This window comes from Opisthorchis viverrini (assembly GCF_000715545.1).
Source record: "Opisthorchis viverrini unplaced genomic scaffold opera_v5_4, whole genome shotgun sequence".
Taxonomy (NCBI): domain Eukaryota; kingdom Metazoa; phylum Platyhelminthes; class Trematoda; order Opisthorchiida; family Opisthorchiidae; genus Opisthorchis; species Opisthorchis viverrini.
In genome coordinates, this window is record NW_008751660.1 from 5087901 (window position 1) to 5100318 (window position 12418).

Here is a 12418-nt window from a genome sequence, read left to right on the forward strand (position 1 = left end):
CCTTAAAACCCGGCTTACTTGGTGACCTGCTCACTTGGCCCGATGAATCTTTTGTGTCAAAAGGACCTGCTCATTGGCCCGATGAATCTTTTGTGTCAAAAGCGAAACGTTGCTCAACTAAAAAGACTACCGATTGTTTACCGAGCACTGCCAAAGCGATAACTTTTCAATCGGTTCCAGACTTTTCCCAATTCACTGTTTCTTCAGTTTATGCTGAGTATCCTTGAGTGAGCAGGTCCGTATATTCGCTGGAGCTTCAGTGCTGCTGGACGACGTCTGGTAACTAGTTTGCATATGCTGACTACTGCTTTAGTCACCGTACTGATGGTTCAAATGTTGAGAATCGTCTATAACCATCCTTATATTTGTTCATAACGACGAGACGATAAGTGATTTTCTTAAGCTTAGACACTACTTCACATTGATGAATTTGTTCCGGAAACGAAGAGGTTAGATAACGTACAGACCTGAGGCATCGATCCCAACCGAATAGATTTTTAACTGCGGTATGGTAAAGGTAAAGTAGTGGCAACATTCTCATCTGATGTTGAACCCTCGTAGTCTCTATAATCTATCGTTGGACCCTGGCACCTACCTGAACAGCAGTTCTGATATGATTTACTACTGATTTACTGCTGGGTGAAAAAAGCAGATTTCGCTTGTGACGTAAAGTGTGGGTTGTTGTGTTTGTACACCGCTGTTTAATGTTTCCATGCTTTGGTGATTCAATGCAAATGCAAATCAGTTTCGGCTAAGAACCATGACACTGTCGATTCTCCTAGATTACAACTAAGGACTTGTCAATATGACATAATGAGACAGACGTAAATTACCGCCAAGAGATATGGGTATATAAACAAGGTGTATTAGCGAAGCGGTACATGGTCAGCATACTGTTTCCACTACGGTTGAAAATGAGAAGTAATGATAAGTGTTCTTACTAGTAACTATTACAAAACACGAATTACAGTTTGTAACTAGTTCCGATACTCACCTCGAATTGCATCTTTTTATTGTCCAAGGGTAGGCCTTCGTGAGTCCAAGTGCAAGTTGGCAATGCATCCGCCTCAAATTGAACAATAATTGTTACAGACTGACCCGCTACCACCGATCCTTCTGGCTTCCTTTCATACTTGGTTATCTTGGGGGGAACGATTGCTGGGCAAACAAGTGATATAAAGTAAAAGGTTTGTGCACCAAACACACACTATGCATGTTAGGTCGTTAGTAAAGGCACCTTTTCACCACAAAGATATTACTCTCAATATCCTCAACCTGTTTACTTTGGCTCATGTTTTTGAAATGTCTATTAGGAAGATTTACACCAGTCCGGTCAAAAAGAACGCTATGAAAATGTGCTCGGATGAAACGACTTGTTCAGTATTACTTTGACGATTAAAGGAAACGTGCAATAGTAGTCGATCTATTTGTTTTCCAGTTGGAATGAACAAGTTTCATCTGGTGTTTGTGGGATGCCACCCCATTGGTGATTCTCTTCAGGACGGCAAAGCAGTGCGGCGAACAGCCTGTTCGTCACCGTTGATGTCGATCAAACTACTGCAGACTGAGTCGTCAAGCGAGAGTCGGTTATCACTTTACCAAGTCCATCATGCCTATAGGTAGGGCTACCCGGTCCTAAAGGTTGCATTTTGACCAGCAAATTCGCTTCGCCACTGTTGGAATCATCTCAAAATTTCTGTTTTTTTTATCGTCGTTATGACAGTGAAGAAGTCGCGGTCCCTACCTGAATGTGACAGCATGAGTCACAGTTAGCTCGGGTTATGGTGAAAAGCCGGGGTTGCCAAATAGCTGAACTGTTACGACTTTGATCGGCGTATTCGATGAAAATGGCGTGTTAGACAAATGGTGGTGAGGATAAATCGACAAAGTTAGTTTGTTTACCTGATGAGCTCTTATTAAAACCGCCAGAATGTTACAATACTTTATGCCGTTTATAAAATAATTGGGTCAGTACCATTACGGTTGGGATTCACATCATTGGTGGACTGCGGAGCATCATCACCGTTGGGCTCTATGGCTGGAGAACATGAAATTATGTTCTCTCCTTGAAAAAGGCTAACCGACGTTGCTTCGCAGATACCTGCGGACGTGAGTAAAGTCATGTAAGGACTGTGATAAGTTACTCATCTTAGGTGTTCGCTGGACAAGTAGATATAACCAGGAACTTTTTCTGTGATGTATTTATGCGTAAACTAACAGCTCGATGGATGAAGGTATAGTGCTAGTTCTCAACACAAAAGTATATCAGGAGACCGTATAGGCGTTTGCTCTTTGGTGACCTGGGTGACTACATGCAAACGAAATACAGGGATTCAAATAGACTACCTCGTTATTAGGCACTTCATTAACAAAAGTAACAAAACCTATTGCTGTTTCAGCAAAGAAACTGCAAACTCAAATTGGTTACAACATGAATGTCACCTACGCACCCAGTTGCTTGCCAAGTGGTGTTATCAAATGAGATGTTAGAGCCGATGAATAGATCAACAACAGAATGAGGGTTTGCAACCGCTCTTCATTTCTCTNTACTTTCAGGTTGTCTTAAACACTTAATGAGTGTAGCTGATTAAGTGGCTTCACAACAGGAGTTATCACGTGCATCGTACGCCCGACGAGCACGTGACCGAATCAGTTGGAAGAGCAAGTTGGAACGCATTGGGTTCAAAAAGTAGGCGAATTGTATTGACTGATATAAGCATTTCTTATTACAACGTCTGTTCGTTGGAGGAAGAATAAGATTTTCTCAAATGAAAACTTCAATACCTTGAATGTTCACGGCACATTGGGTTTCCACCTGGGTGTCATTACTGTACACCTTACAGCGATACAGTCCGCCATGGTCTCCCGTTGCTTTGCTCACAGCCAGACTGAGTGTGTCTTTCGCTGCCTGAATTACCGTACCCAGACGGATACACTTGTATGGATTCAGGTATGTGTCGTTTAAATACCACTCAACCGTAAGGGCAGCATTTGAGTCAACCGGTTGATCACCAGACGAAGAGGGTAGCGTGCATTCAACTGGGCGGTTCAAGCGGCAATGGAGCAAAAATGGGTGGCCATGTTGAACATTAACAGGCTGTAGCGGTTCCAGGAATTCCAAAATCTCATAAACAGTGAAGTGCCCTGTGTAGAATGCAAATAAGCCAGGTAAAGGAGAAATAGTTCAAAAAGCTCACACAGATATTGGTGTACGCTATGATGTTGCACAGTGCGAACTGCGATGCAGCGAGAAAAGGATAACTATAGTGAACAAAGTACAAACTGGTGATTTGACACTGTGTATGAAATCTCGACAACACAAGCAGTGATTCATGGTGACCCATTTCCCCAGTGATAGTAATGGGTTTGTGAACAATCAGCACAACAAGACTTGATAGTACACCAAAGGACTTATTCAGAATGAACCGAAAAAGTGTATCTAGGTTAATCGTAGCGTCCCCATTGCCTACTCGGATTGACGACGGTTACAGGCACAAGACAGTTATTTAGTTATATGAGTAACTGATCGAAATTCCGGATAGGCCAAACAGATCTGGATTTAGAAAATATTGAAGAGGAACCCGTGGAAGCATAATGCGGACGAGAATAAGGATGCCATGAGCGAGAATCGAAAGTGAAACCTCGTATTTTAGAAGGATATATCTAATAACCGATTATCTATGCAACACTGACCCCAAAGTGACCCGACGCAAATTCGACTAGTCGATCAACTGATAAGAAATAATAGGACTGTCATAGGTTGGTTACCAGTCGGTTACCAGTTGGTTACTAGAGCTCCAAGTAAGCCATTTCAGGTTCTCACCCTTTAAACCGATTGTCCGACCCAGTGGCCTGACATATTGAAGTACAGTGCACTAGCATGCTGAAAAAAAGCACCACACTATTGAGGGAAGCCATCTACCAGCCACCAGCTTAGAGTGCATAAAAGGCGTCTGAACAAGTCACGTGTTAGTACCTGGGTTGTTGTGCGGCCCTGTTGCACAAGCCTATTGCGCCTGTCTGATGGACCGGGCTACAGGCTACTACCACCATGTGAGTATCCGAGACAAGGGTGGGGTGCGAATAGCGCTCACACAGCCAGACGCGCCTTCACCGGATCATGTTGACACGACTGCTGGTGGCCCAGTTGCTAGCGCAGCCCGAACCTAAACCGAGGCTGTTTAACCCGGGGACATATAGGTGATTTGACTCCAGCTTGCCTTGCGGCAGTTGACCGAGGCGACTGCTGACACAGTCGACTCAGCTTCATTGTGCTGCACAAAATTCACAATCGACAGTCGAACATTCTCTAGGCGCCCTCGAGGTCTAGAACCAGTGCACCAACTTGGTCGCTTTCCCCAAGCGCTTTGTTGCAACTTTAGAAAGAACTTCTTAATTCGGTGCTCGTTTATGGTGCTATGTGCTGCATTTCTCTTGGTGTTGCACTGTCGGGAATCCTTGGGATAACTCCCAGGGAATGTTTAAACAGATTCTGGGGCGAATTCGCACGTAGAAATACCAAATTGATGCTACTACGGCATTCATTACATCCCTGGGGTGCTTTCTTTCGGTCAAATGTAGTTTAAGCTCTAGTCTACCCTCAATCACTGTTGACACAGATAAAAAACCTCCTAGTGACAACTCTGATTCAAAACAGTGATCCTCGGAACCTCTGATGTAGACTGAAATGTGTTCCGAAAACTAACTCCCCAAATACATAGGCGTTTAAGTCACTGAGAGTAATCGTAGTTAGGCCATGGGAAAACAACAAACTGGTGATAGTTTGAAAATTTCAAACGATCACCTCGTGCAACCTCTGGGGTAAGGAGTTGTAGTGGCAAAGATGAAAAACTTGCTGATTTTTGGGAGTAGATCGAAGACTTCCGCGAAAATTTTGTATAGTTTACTGTGGATCTTGTTAGAACACCACATGCACGTAGGATAAACCAAAAAACACCTGGGGGTGAACTAAAACCACTCAGGTTTTCCTACCGGACAGGTATCTCAGTGACTGATTTAACGAGGACGACTTCCCTTCGTCACCTTTATGCACCTGGACTTCACACCGGATTCATAGCATTTCTACCTAATGGACTAACAGTTGATTTTTGTCAGTGCCCCATAATAGGTCTAACCTTGATATCGTCCACATAACCACAGGGATTTGGTGCAGTCTGTTAGAATGTAAAAGGAGAAGGTGGTTGGCTCTGGTCCACCACCGGGTGGCCTTTCTAGTGCCAATATTGCTAGTTCTACGACCTGTCGAATCCTCTTCTACTTTCCAACAACCTGCTGATGACAGTTTTTCGATTTTCTAGGTCAAAATCCCATATATTTACCTTCCCCATAAAGATATCTAAAACTTTCAGGAGACCTGGATTGCTAACGTTCTCAGGTCAGCCACTCCTGGAAAATCTTCTCTCGTAAATTTTATTGAATATAACTTGACAACGTGACGCTTCACACACTCACTCCACCCGTGTATTTTTGATCTCCACATGCTTTGCTCATTCATACTTGCCATTCACCTTAGCGCAAGGGCCGCGCCGTCCGAAATTGGTATACTAGCATGTGCGTGCTTGTCTCAGTGACCTACTAACCCATGCATGCCCGTGCTTCGTCTGTTGGTCTCTGACTCTGTCGTGATTTCCATGAGATCACATTGCAAGTCAGAATCACGAGAATGGCCGTGAAGAGGACAACTGCAACTCAAAATAACGAGCCAACATTCCGCTCATTGGTGTCGGGCCAGTGATAACCTGTACCGGTCAGTGACAGCCTTACGCACTTGTTGACGTCACGATTGTGGATAAATGAGATTTATGTGCTATTGGTCGCCGTTGTGTAAGAAGTACCGTAGAGTTACGAACCCTTTTGCTTTCTTTTACGGGCGGGATCGTCAAACCTGTAGGTGACTCAAAGTTCCGTATGAGGAACCTCAACACAGCTGAGTGTCCCTCAGTAACCCAAAGATGATCTGAACGGTTCTGCTGGTCGTCCGGAGTTTGATTCATGAACACACAAGCATGGTTCAAATTGAGCTACTGAGCTAAAAATGCTCTACAGTATCCTTCAAGGTTTTTTTCACTGAGGGAGCGGACGCTTCTGGTTCCGTCGTCATCCCAGTGGATCCTCGCGGGCCAAAGTTCTAGAGGCAGCGGAATATTTGTAAACGAAATGTACGGCGCTGGTCCTCACAAGAGCAACCAGTTAAATGCTTCAATAAGGTCTCCATAAAAACACTATCCAATACTTTCGGCGAAGGATCTGGTGAGTATTTATTCATTCAAGTTGGAGCATCGTCCTAAAAAGCTTGAACCTCTTTATGCAAATTTGATTTAACCATGGCTTGGAGAGCAGGAAACGTCTAAGTATGGTGACTGACAAACAGAGTAATCCCAAAAGAAATAATCTTCCAGTTAATTTCTACGAAATTCCATAATGAAGGATACTGCAAGTAAAACTGCACATCACTTAAATCCGGAAGAAGATTCATCTCCACTGCAGAGCACACCACACTGAATGAACCTAAATGATTAATCGCTGTCAAAACTTTGATTCACTCAAGCATGTTCGTCAAAATGGAGACATTGACGAAATCCTACAGGTTGTACAATTTTATCCGTATCACGGCACTCAAAGTTTTTGTTCATGATACACTTAGCTGGAAAAATTAAAGTAAAATTAAGTTTGGTCAAAACGCATGCAGGTCACAACATCAAGTACCAAACACCAGACACTTGTCCTCGAGCATGCAAAACTCACAGTGTGGCTGGGTTAGGAAACTCTGACATTCACTGAATGAAATAGAATAAAATGCCGTACGCAACTGGAATATAACTACAAAAATGAGGTTATGGCGTCTCGCGAGACTAGATACACCATACGAATCTGTCATGACGTAACAAGCGGCGGGTATTCGCTCGCATGAAACACACCACAAAGAGGCGGACCTTTATCTAAATAAGGTTTCTATTATATGTTATGCATTTCAAAGCCTTTGGTATATTAGTCAGCATCTGCATCCCACTGATATGCAGGCAATAAGCCGTCTCCACATCACAATTCTCCACAGTGATCATATCTATGGACTACCGTTTATTTCTACTAAGCCAGATACCACTTTATAACGACAACAATAAAGAGCGAGGATCTCGAGCGAAGACAGCAGTTGTATTCTTTTCGGTTCCTCTGAGAACGGACCTTTCCCTAATGGGCCCAGTTTGCCTTGATTTTGTTATTGTCCTGATGCATGAAGGGCCAAACTTGAAAATTGGATTGGCAAATTTGGTAGGCTTCGACGTGACACTCTCCATCAAGGACCAACTTTTTTCCGAAGCCGGCAAACGTAAATGTGGCAGCTGATCTCCGTTTAGCTCGGTCCAGGATCTTCAGTAGTCGCGTTTATCTCTACTGCGTACATGTGGTGCTCACTTCTGATATTGCTCACTTATTCTCACATTTATAGGTCCAATACAACAAAGTGGCTCGATTAATTGACTGCACCGTGGCAAACCACACTGTAGCTAATCTCTCAACGATACATTTAGAACTATTGTGAACTCAGTCACCCGAAGGAGGCTCATTTATGTGGCCACAAATCCAGGTTAATAATTCAGGTCCTCGCAAGAGCACGTCATCGGAAATAACATGATCCTGTTGCTCCAACATGAAATGAAGACAGATGAGAACAATAAAAAATATGGGATAGATATTGGCTAAAGTGGAGCTTTTGACAATCAGCATATAGAGATTACAGCAGTGTCAAAAATGAGTTAAAATGAACTGCACCTCACTAGTCCGAAAGCATCTAGATACACCGTGCGCGTCTCAATTTGCAACTAGTTGAATCCAACCCATAAAAGTCGGCCAGTTTACTCTGTTCTCTCTATGTTTTGTGATATCATGCAAGTTTAATAAAAAATTTGCGCGATGGTACTACGTTACAAAATCATGCATCTGAACTTTTGCTTCTGATAAATGCAACTCGATAATTCCAATCGTAGAAAAATGAAGATGGTAACAATTTGGACCAGTGCGTTCAGACGGCATAAGCGACTAGATGATGAAGCTTAAACCTTCTATTGCGTTTGGTTGATGGTCGTGTGACAATCGAATAATGTCATCATGGGATTATCAGATGATTTATATTTGTCACTTCATGACAATGAAACAGAAGCTGATCGGTGAGCTATTCAATCGGTGAATAACAGGTAAGAAGAAGCCTGGTTTCGGGAAATTGACAGAGTACCCGCTCCATGTACCGCGACTCCCACTAGCAACTAATATTTATTGCCTATTGCGAGAGAGTCCTACTTTAAGGGAGACGGATAGTGAGAATATAAAGCACAAACAAATGAAATGGTTATTTCGACTGAATACATGTATTAATGCTTATTCGCTATTACGTTAAAATGTGCATTGTTGGACGCCTCATCGTTCTCCGAATAAGTGAGCTCTCCACTGAACGGATCACGCTGATCAGGTCCAATGGATCGTGCTTACATAGGGCAACACTGTGTAGCCAAGCCTCAAGTGTATCGTCCCACATAGGAATGAAACTAGACGTTGCATTTCTGGAGTGAATCGAGTCAACTCATGCTCTAAAACATCCGACTCTCCAAAGGTTTTCATCAGCTGTAACTTTCAGTGTGCGCCGCTGGTGGTTTCATTGGTTTCAGCTATTTGCTTCCGGTATACCGTTTACTGTTGAGAGTTCCCAGCTTACAAGATTCCATCCAGCCTAAAAGTTTTAAGACAAAGCTTCTGTAGAGGTGAATGTGCATGGAAGTACTAAGGCGCACTGTACATGAAGTGAATCCACAGAAACCACTGTTCTTTGGCATATTGCATCATCAAAACAGTCAATGAACAGTAACAACTTCCTACGTCACGGTTTGGACCATGTTCTTTGCGACATATTACTCTTGGACAGAAAAGTCCGCAACCACCCCCGTGAGGTAAATAATATCAAATTTTGCACTCACTAAAATACTTTCCCCAAACAAGACTAGGTCTGAGGACTTCAAAGGGAGCAGAACAAAACTGTAAGTTAAACTTCGGACGTTGGGCGCCACTTTGGCTTACTTACTGTTTTTGATTACCATTGTAACTCACATTTTTGTTAGTTTTAAGTTACTTCTTACCATTTTTTGGATTACTTGTCCCATATAAACCCCTTTTCTTGTCTTATTTTACTGCGCCCTACATTTCATCGTGTTAGTAATGGATGAATGGAATTTCACAGCTGCACAAACACGTAGCTTTAAACCTTCAGGTGATGAAATTAAAGAGTGGAACTAACCCAGGGCGAGAAAACTCAAAATATGGCGAAAACGCTTCCTGTCACCAGGCTAAACATAGGCGCTTTTATACAAATTTGGGTGCCAAGAGAAAAAACGAAATAAACTAAAATGCATCCAAGTTTAAGGGGTTTGCCGCCAACGGGTGACAAATGGAAAGTAGGACAGCTACAAAATAGAAAACGAAATATGGGTGAGTTAACAAGATTTCATGGCGATTGTGTCATTAGAACGTGGTCCCTTTCTGTGGATTAGGTAATATCAACCGCACCACCAGATGAGTGTCCGATCGCGCCATGGTCCTACGTGAGTGCACAGCGGAGTTACCACAACCATAGATAGTGTGATGCTAGCGTCGAGTTTGGTCGAATCGTTTGTTAGCATTGCACTACAGAATAGCTAACATGTGCATGAAAAATACTGGAAGGTATTTGAGAGTCGCATCTTGTCCGAGGCAAAGGCCATTCGGTAGGTCACTTCATCTTTCTTTGTACCATATTCAGGCGGCACAGTTATTCTGACCCACCTTCCACTTTATCATTCACTGTAACTCCTTGCAGCAGTAACAGAGGACCATTCTCCATTTTCACCAAATTAGATCTCAGGTTTGTTCTTGAGCTGACTTTTTCTAAGTACAGTGAATTGGCGACGAATCGACCATCCAAGCTTTCATGTTTTGTTGTTGCACCCTTTACGTTAACATTCAATATCAGACGGAGCTGCCTTTAATTAGGCTGACAAGTACCGCTGAAGACAGAACTCTTTGTTACATCTGAAGCAATGCCCCAATAAATTACGTACCAACTCTCAAAAAATTGGATGTTGGCTTTAATAAGGAGAAAACTGGTTGATGTATGAAAGTGTTTTTTCAATGACGATGGAAGAACTGAATATAACAAGCTATAAAACTTACCTGAAGATTCATAAACGTCATCTGTGGTGTGAATACGGCAAGTATAGTCTCCGGAATCCGTTTGATGGACACTACCAGTGGTGAGAACACAACACCCATCAGCGACGTAAGTGCGCCATGTGGTCTCGTTGCATTGAAAGGTATTATCTCGGGACCCCGATCGAGAGAACGACGAACTCCGACTGGATGCCAACAATCTGGGTTGAAAAGTGTATATCGTTTGATCGTTGTGCAGCCAGTCGATTTCGCACAAATTGATATCGATGCCTTCTGGAAGAGGACAGCGAATCGCCAAAGGTTCCCCAAGTTTCGCCTCTCCAATCGAAAGAGGACTATGAGCACACGGTTCACGAACTTTATCCACTTTTAGTTGGCCTGTAGTCCGGTAAACAGAGGAATTAGAAAGTGATACAAGCGGCACCATTAAGGCGGCTGGTAGGTGTTAAACATTGGTTTTGATTAAAGCTTACCTGCTGAAACTAACTCCAGGCCACTCTGTGGGTCACACAAACGACATTCGTATAAACCTTGATCTGAAATCTTCGCTGCGTTGCTGACGATAGTTGACGACTCTTTTTGATTATCGATTTGCCATAATTTTGGATTCAACCTATCGCCATCGTGGCTCCACTGCACTCTCGGAGCACACGCAAAGCCTCTAAATGTGACGCTGAATTTCACCGTGCCCAGTCGACCGGTCTTGGGATCGACAATCGGGACGGTTGCATCGTGCATCTCCTTGGTGAAGTACGGCCGAACAATTACTTTTCCTGATGAGCAGAATAAAAACATAAGCGAGGGAGTAAATTCCATTGACACAATGCAGCTGAAAATACAACATCCTGATGGGACGTTCGTACCAGCTATCCCATTATCAGTACTCACCAACTTATCACCATCAGCGAAGACGAGTTCCTCTAAAGGAACATTTTTAAACACATTCAAACGGTGTATAAAAAGATAAAGCGCTGGAACAAACAACTTTTTCCCAGAGGGAGATCTTATCATTAAGTTGAAAGGTTGGCAATGTTTGGAAATAAATTTTTGGCAATATGCAAGAACGTTTAATGTTAAATTTTCTCGGATTGTTAAGTTTGTTGTACTGATAATATCCTTCGCTGGCACATGAATGATGACATTCATTTACCCTCTTTCTTGCGCTAGTTGTGAAATGCAATATGAATGCCAGAAGTCCACGCATGAGTTATCTGTGACTTATCAGCTTGCTTCCAAAGTCGCTGCAGCTTACTCGTATGGAAACTACTCTCAGATTTGGGACGGTGCAACAAACGGACTGACTCAGTTTTCCTCTTCGAGAATAACTAAATGAATAAAGATTTGGTTTCAGCTGCCTTGTGGCATGATCTGCACTGAGTGGACTCCAGTTGTCACACCAAAACATTATGTGTAACGCAGGGTTGGACAAGTTGTATCTGTGCAAAAACTTTTGTTATGGTGTTTAATCGAACAACAAGACTTGAACTGGCGATTGCCACAGAAGAATTTGGCAGGATTAAAGTGATTAACCACTGGTCCGGAGTTAAGGAGAAAAAGGTAATCAAAACTTTTAATTTTGCCTCCCTCATCTGTTTGGAACAGATAGCATTCATATCATCAGGGTCTTGGGTAAATTGAAGCACCTTCGAACTTCAATGACAAGCTTTTCTAATGGAAATCTGCTGTAATCACCCAGCTGTCTATTCGAATGGTCTGGGGAATATACCAAGTAAACAACGCTATGAACATTTATATAACGATACCAGAGGTTGTATGGCCTGCCATTTATTGCTTATTTTATATAAGGGTACCGGTGGTGCATACTATGCAGATCGATCGAGTTACGAGAGGTATCACGTGCCTAAAGTGTATGATCATAACTCCAACCAAAATAGAACTACAGCCTCCATCGCTCGACACCAAAAAGTTCCAGATTGGTTGCCGTTCGCTCTTCTAACATATGTTCATAATGGCAGTGAATAATAATAAAATGAACAAACTTGTTTTCTTCGCAAAGTTTGATTTCCCCTCCTTAAGGGACAATTTACGAGTATTTCGTGTCAGCTGAAATGCTCTCTACATTCTAGAAAAAAGAGTAGGAAACCCTCGTACAAGAATTTCGGAGGTCCTCATGAGCCAGCAAAAATGTTTTTCAATCCTGCAAACAAAAACCGAGGGGTCCATGAGAAAGTGTGACAAAATCTTG

At 42.8% G+C, this 12418-nt stretch overlaps 1 protein-coding gene across 1 annotated transcript in view; it reads right to left on the bottom strand.

Moving 5' to 3' along the window:
- The window catches only part of T265_00479 (hypothetical protein), a gene marked incomplete at both ends in the record, with an annotated part of 72182 nt that overhangs the window by 23312 nt on the left and 36452 nt on the right, over nt 1-12418 (bottom strand). The window contains 5 exons of the mRNA XM_009164252.1: nt 995-1158; nt 1976-2101; nt 2785-3144; nt 10216-10590; nt 10686-10985. Coding sequence (XP_009162516.1) covers nt 995-1158; nt 1976-2101; nt 2785-3144; nt 10216-10590; nt 10686-10985 — 1325 coding nt within the window. The remainder of the gene's footprint in view (nt 1-994; nt 1159-1975; nt 2102-2784; nt 3145-10215; nt 10591-10685; nt 10986-12418) is intronic.